Raw genomic sequence first — 7,338 nt, forward strand, 5'->3', positions numbered from 1 at the left:
TTGATTGGGGCTTGTACAAAACATGCATGAGCATATATTGTTAATTTACCTCTTGTTTGGGTAATTCGAATAAGATAGCTTCAAATCCAACGTATCAAACAGATTACCCATTTACTAAAGTCTAAAACTCAAACATGTTCTAATATCATACAAATGCATGAGGTTTTAGCAAATTATTATCTCATATGAATTACCATTGATTATGTGTGATTAATTATTAAGAAGGTAAAAAAGTTTGGGGGTTTCAAATGCATGAGGTTTTAGCAAATTATTATGGGGGGTTTCAAATACATGACAATCAAGGGAAAATGCATGCTTTATAAGTATGTAAGATTTCCAACTATCAAAACAACATATTACATAACATGTCTTAATAACTTTACACACCTACCGTATTAAATTAAGACTATAAAGTATAAACACCTTCCATACCTCATTTAGCTAACCTACTTTAATCATTTCCGCATCTTTTCATATAGCAAACCAAAACTAGGGTGTTTAGCATCCCCACACATAATCTCACTTTTAGACTATTTTAATTTCCAATCTTCAATATCACCAAAGTTTATAAAACTTTCACAACTATTTTTGATATCTTATAAAAATAGAAAACTTTTATTATTATCCTATTCTAAGATCTCATAGTATTTACTTTTCTATTTTTGTAAACAAAAATGATAAATGATCAAATGTTAAATATACTTTTTGACTATAGTATTTACTTTTCTATTTTTCTAAGATCTCAAAGGGACGTGAAATTTGTTTATATGTAATCTATCTAGTGATATGTCTTCATTTGACTATAGTCTAATGCCTATGTAATAAAGTTTCTTTTTAAAAAGGGACGTTTTGGGATGAAAAACTATCCTTTTTATTGATGTGTACACATCAGACAACAAACATGCCTTAGTGACATAAACCGTTAGATTGTTTGTGATTTATTCCATCAAATACCAAACACGATACCATTGAAAATGATCCAACAATCAGAACTTTGGTAGAATCAAGATTTATGCTTTCAGTAAAGTTACAAAGGTAACAAAACATTGAGTAAACAGTGGATTTTTACTTTGGTAAAGATACCACAGGCATAACCACTTAAAATGTATAATCAACACCTATAAAAATTACACAGAATCCTAACAAAGTAATCACAAGCTCTTGATTCAATAAAGAGCATCTGCATCTCTTCTCCTCTCTCTCTACTTTCTTAACCCAAATTAGGCGACTGGCGGGTGGAGCTCATGATCCTGTGAGGTATCGACCGCAGCAGGTGGCAAGAACTGCCACATGGCCATTCCTGGGTAACTCATAACAGGAACCAGTTTATTACCCATTGATGCTAATGACGCTGATTGGACTTGAGGAGGGTATCCAGCTGGGATGCCAGGTGACACACCCATAAACCTCGGTTGGCTGTTGATCATGTTCACTTCTTCTTCAAGCTTCTCTTTTTCAGCCTTTAGTCTCTGCTTTTCATCTCGTAGTTCGTTCTTTTCAGACTACATAATAATGTCAATAATATGTCATATAAAAATACTCCATTATTAGCAACTTGAATAATACTAGAAAATGGAAAGACACATGGCACAACTGGATTGGATGGGATCAGTACCTTAAGGTCTTTAATTTTCTCCTGGAGATCTGAATTCGAGTCTTTTAGCTTCTGTGCTTCACTTCTTAATTGAGTCACCATTCGCACAGCATCAACCAAAATAGCAGACTTATCAGTTTTAGGGTTCCTCCCAGGCTCAAGAATTGAAGCCAATTCAACAAACCTGTTAACACATGTTACTTCTTATAATTTTAACATATGAGAGAGAACATAGGAGTGAGAGGATAAAGGGTATACTTGTCATTTAGCTTATCCCTTCTCAACTTCTCTCGGCAAGCTTTGGAGGTTGTACCAGTACCACTGCATTGTTCATTCCTACCCCTGTTGTATAGATACAGAATAAAAGATTGTTACTCTTTTCTCATCATTTACAAATAATAAAATAATAAAATCCATTGTATGTATTCACGTAAGTTTAAGAGTAAAGAGTACTCAATAGTACATACCGCTTTTTTGAACCACTTTCTTTAATGCCATCTGTATCTGCAGGTAAGCTATCAAGTTCCACACTAAAACAAGGATTAAAGTGAAGAGGTGAGTAACCAAAGACAAGATGAAGCAATATAAATGGACGCATATGTAAGAAAAACGATTACATCCGAATTCTGGAATTAGTAGAAGCAATTGAAACTCAAGAACTATCCAAAAAGAATGCATCTAACATCTTGAAGATTACGACCAGTACACAATAAGTTATTAATCAAGAAATTCTTCATAAAACTAGATTAGGAACATTGTTTACTTTACAAACCAAAATAAAAAAAAAATTGCATAATCAATTTGCAGAATCTACAGAAACAATGATGTTTTTTTTTATAACATTAACCTTGCAATCTTACACATTTGATCAAAGCCATTGAAAAAGGAATCAATTTTATCTCCTCAGATACATCACAATCTAGTTAGGGTATCACCGATGGAAGCAACAATCACCGTAAATTATAACTAATAACCTATAACACCACCAAAAAAAACCTTTTTTCTTTAAATGTTACACCTCTAAATGAAAAACCCCAAATGAAAGGATCAATCAATCAATTCGATGTCGATGTAGTGTGGACAAATCAGGTAAATTGTTGTACTTAGTAAATGGAATAAGTAACACACACGTTACCTAGGGATGGATGATGAACCATTCAAAGCGGTCTGCATAGGCCAGCTGGATCCACATACCGGCGTAAGGAAATTACCTACGGGAACCGAGATATCATCGATCAACCCGTAATCGTAGATCCAATTAGTGTTCTCCGGAGAAACCATCGAAGAAACAATACACAGCCAAGGAATACCCGGCGGGAATGCACTGTGAAGTAGAAAAAGCTGAGAAGGATCTCAGTATCTCGCCGACGTTCGTTATTCTCCGGTGAGTAGATTGGGGGAGCCGGTGTATTACTCGGTGTTTGGTGGAGTGTTCTTTATTTGAATTCACTTATTCGCTCAATTGAGTTTAACGTCACGCGCCACCGATCTCGGTAGCACACGTCATTATATTTTTGGGCTTAATTGGGCTGGGCACATGCAATGTGGATATACTGTTGGCAGCTTAGGCCCATATACGGCTACGACCAAGGAACAAGTCAATGCCTCTTTAGCTGTTCTGGAATTTTCACATGCTTTATTCAAGAAATTGCACAATGCATCTTTTTTTCTCCTTTGTTATTAAAATAAGAGAAAATTGCAAAATAACCATTTTTGCTAATTACTTTACAAATTTAGATTTTTTTTTTTTTTTTTTTTTTTGCAAAAATAACCATCTAAATCGCAAATGGAAATAAGCCATCTGCGATTTTGCCCTTCCATCTGCGAAGGTACAAACATCTAAAGCACAACTATGCTTAAGGCACTTGTACCTTCGCAGATGGAATGGTCCATCTGCAAAATTGTTGTTCCACCTGCAATTTTCCAAAAAAACAATGTAAAATTGTTTTTTTTCTTTCATTTTTCACTCTTCAATATAGAAACACTCACTATTTCAGCGATTCCTTGTGACGATTTCTTGAAGAAAATGGACGATTTTTTCAACAATCCCGAAAACATGGTTAGATTTTAATTCTTTTATGTTTTAGTTAACATAAAAAGAATGTGTCTAACAATTTGATCTAGTTTTTGGATTATTGTTTTAAAAGATAACAATCATATAGTTGTATAGTTGTATTCTCGTAGTATACTAGTTAAAGGGAATTGTTACTAGTGACGGATCACGTGAATACTTTATTGGGATTAATTTTATAAAATATAAATATGTATGATAACAAATCTAGGGATGAGCAACGGGCCGAACCCAGACCAGACCGGCTCGAAGACCGAAAATCGTGAATTACCTTACCCAAAAACGGGACCGTTTTTGGGTGTAGCGGGTCCGTGTTTGGTCCGGTCCGGTTCCGAATACTAAACCGGGTTTCGGGTTTTGAACCGAATTAGACTTTAGTAGTGTTGTTTACGGTTTCGGTCAAATCCTGTACCAAACTAGGTTTCGTATGTGTAACGACCGAAAAATCCCAACCAATTTAAACTTTTCAAAAACAACCCGATTTCATTAAATTATTACAAAAAGGTTTTCAATACGATTAATTTAGAGTATTCCCAGAATCACATCACAACATAAACATGAGGAGCGGTACGATCACGCCTTCGCCTTGCCACGGTCTCCTAAAGAACCTGAAAAACATTAAATCACAACTGTAAGCCCGAAAGCTTAGTGAGATATCCCCAAAATACCAACCACATATACCATACACGCATAACATGCCATAACATATCCGAACACAGAACAGCCATGCACTTCGGGTCTACTGTGTGACTGGTCCGCCGCACCGGCCAACAGTCCACCTGGTCCACCCTCCGAGTCTAGCCATATACATCGAGTCTGCAGTGTGATTGGTCCGCCTGCACCGGGCCTTCAATCCACCTGGTCCACTCTCTGAGTCTACAGTATGAATGGTCCGCCCGCACCACTCTCCGAGCCTCGGCACGTCTGGTCTGCCCTCTTGGGGCCTACAGCCTATCCGGACCGCTCGCTGGGCCTTCGGGACAACCGGTCCGCCCTGGGTATCTTGGCCTACAGCACAAAGCAGGACCCACCTCAACCCAACTCCAGTCCAAACAACCATGTGCACATAAACATACAATCATATAACAATTCACAGTCAACAAACCGATCAAACAGATCACATAGCATATCATCATCCTAACCAGGATACCGACCTAACTGGTCACTAGCATAGCATCACCCTACATAACCGGATACCGACCTCAACCAGGTCTCTAACACATACCATCCTAACTACCGGGATGCAAACATATCAAAGCAATAACATAACAACAAATACTCGGATCTCAATCCGATAAAGGGTCGGCCTTGGTGCCTTAGACCCCGTTGATATAGTGAGGATAACTCACCTCGCAACTGCCGACTGAACAGATAAACCCGAGCTGATCCGACCACTGATAAGATCTCCACCACTCGCCAACCACCAAAACACTGAACTCAAAACAATAACCAACAATTACCAAAATGCCCCTGGAATCAACTGGTCAACCCTTGGTCAAAGTTAAAGTCAACCCCTGACTGACTCTACTCGCCGAGTCAACCCGATGACTCGCCGAGTCCCCATGCACAGCACTTCCCCAATCCGCGACTCAACTCGCCGAGTCACCCCGAGACTCGCCGAGTCCACAACTCTGAGTCCTTTCACACTCGACTCACCGAGTCATCCCTCGACTCACCGATTCACAGCTCAACCAGAAGAAAGGTTAGGACCTCACGACCAGACTCGCCGAGTCCAAGAACAGACTCGCCGAGTCCAAGGCTATCTGCAACCAACTCGCCGAGTTCCCGCCCATATTCAACCAACTCGCCGAGTTGTTCCTCCAACTCGTCGAGTTCCAGCCTATCTTCAAGCTACTCGCCGAGTACACCCTTGTGACTCGCCGAGTACCCCTAGATCTGAATCCATACAGAGGCTTTCCAAGCCATGCAGAAGCTCAAAACCATAGATCTACTCTTTTACAAGCCAACCATCACGTAAAGTGGCAAACTTTACGTGGATCCAAAGAGATCTAGGCATTTTACACTATAGGGCTAGGGTTTGGGACAAGGTAGTTTCGCCAATCACTTATCAACAGGGACTTTATGCGATTTTGGATCATCACTACTCCAGATCTGAGGTAGCATCCTCAGATCCATCCTCCAATCCCGAAATGACTCATGAAATCCTCCAAAAACCCCAAAACAACCACCATGGACGACAATAAGGGAAAAAGGGGTTCAAGACAGAGGATTCTTACCCCAAAGATGAGCCTAAACTGATGTAGACTTCAGATCCACAAGCCCTCTTGATGTTATCCTCGAATTCCTCCAACTTCTCTTCACAAATCCCTTCTCCCAAGCTTCAATCCTCTCAATAATGGAATTTCTCACGATTAGGGTTTTCTCTGGAACTCTCAGGGTAAATGGAGGCTGAAAAGAAGGCATAACATCCTTTAAATAGGGGGCAAACCCCGAAGATTAGGGTTTTCTTCACCAAGCACCAACTCGCCGAGTCCAACCGCCGACTCACCGAGTTGGCCACTTAACACGCGACCGGAGTCGCGACTCTACTCGCCGAGTCCACCCATGGACTCGCCGAGTTTCCCTTATACATTTTCACTTTTAGCCCTTCAACTCTACTCTTGATATTCCGGGATGTTACAATTCTCCCCCACTTAAATTAGGCTTCGTCCTTGAAGCCTGCGGCAACTCAACTCTAGAAGTACTCTCGCATTACAACACCTGGCATTAACCCAACCAGGTTCCTCAAAGCACAACCATAGAAACCAGAAACTCACTTTCTCTTTTCTTGCGGTGTCCTGACCACCGTCTCAAGCCGGCCACCGGCTTTACCCTCTGATAACCACACTTAACAACTGAGTACTACCCATGATGCAACACTGCTCCAAATCACAACCATCACTTGACCCATATGAGCTAGAAATAACCACGCACCACCGATTCCCGATCTGAGTCCAACTCTATCCATTCCATGCTGACAGAAAGACACATTCTTCAGAGCAACTCCCATGAGTTCTCCTCTTGCAATCACATGCACATGTTGAACTAGCTCTATCACCCTCGGGTTAGGAAAACCCATCACACTGACGACACCTCCAAACATCCCTCAGGATGAACCACTACTACATACACAATTCATTGATCAGAATCAGACTGGGAGTCCAAGACTCCATCCCTGCATCCCTTCCGAGCCTCTCGGCTCTACACCCACGTAATTCCTTCCGCGACCTCAGCATACATCCCATCCAGATGTGGTCCCATACCACTGCCGCAATCACGCTGCTCAAAGACTATAGTCGGACCACTCCAATCCTCACTCTGCGCTGCTGCTTTCACTTCCGTGAATTTACACTCCCTCTTGGAGCTACATTCCTTTCTCTTTCCTTACCAAGGAGATCCACTTGGCCTCCCTTTTACTACGACAAGTGCCACAGTGCTCGCCCAATGCTACACCACTCCTTTATAGCATAACCACTATCCATGCAACACACATGCTCTGAATCTGCTCGTAAGGACTCTCGAGCCCATTCACCATCTCCAATAATCAAGATCAATACCCGGGGCCAGACCTTCTAATGCTAACACAACGCCACATATCCAATCCACTTCCTCGAACCGATCTAACAATACATGCAGAGTCTTCAGCATGACTGGACTGCCTTACCAGGCCTTC

At 40.9% G+C, this 7,338-nt stretch overlaps 1 protein-coding gene across 1 annotated transcript; it reads right to left on the bottom strand.

Moving 5' to 3' along the window:
* Positions 1 to 993: 993 nt before the first annotated feature.
* On the bottom strand, positions 994 to 3,061 carry LOC111914378 (transcription factor ILR3). Its single transcript, XM_023910131.3, has 5 exons — positions 2,730 to 3,061; positions 2,062 to 2,124; positions 1,853 to 1,936; positions 1,616 to 1,778; positions 994 to 1,502 (listed from the first exon to the last, which is right to left on the bottom strand). Exons 1-5 carry the CDS (start codon positions 2,873 to 2,875, stop codon positions 1,221 to 1,223), a joined length of 738 nt encoding a protein of 245 aa, XP_023765899.1. The 5' UTR covers positions 2,876 to 3,061; the 3' UTR covers positions 994 to 1,220.
* Positions 3,062 to 7,338: the final 4,277 nt, after the last annotated feature.

The sequence above is a fragment of the Lactuca sativa genome, chromosome 5 (assembly GCF_002870075.4).
Source record: "Lactuca sativa cultivar Salinas chromosome 5, Lsat_Salinas_v11, whole genome shotgun sequence".
In the NCBI taxonomy this organism is placed as follows: domain Eukaryota; kingdom Viridiplantae; phylum Streptophyta; class Magnoliopsida; order Asterales; family Asteraceae; genus Lactuca; species Lactuca sativa.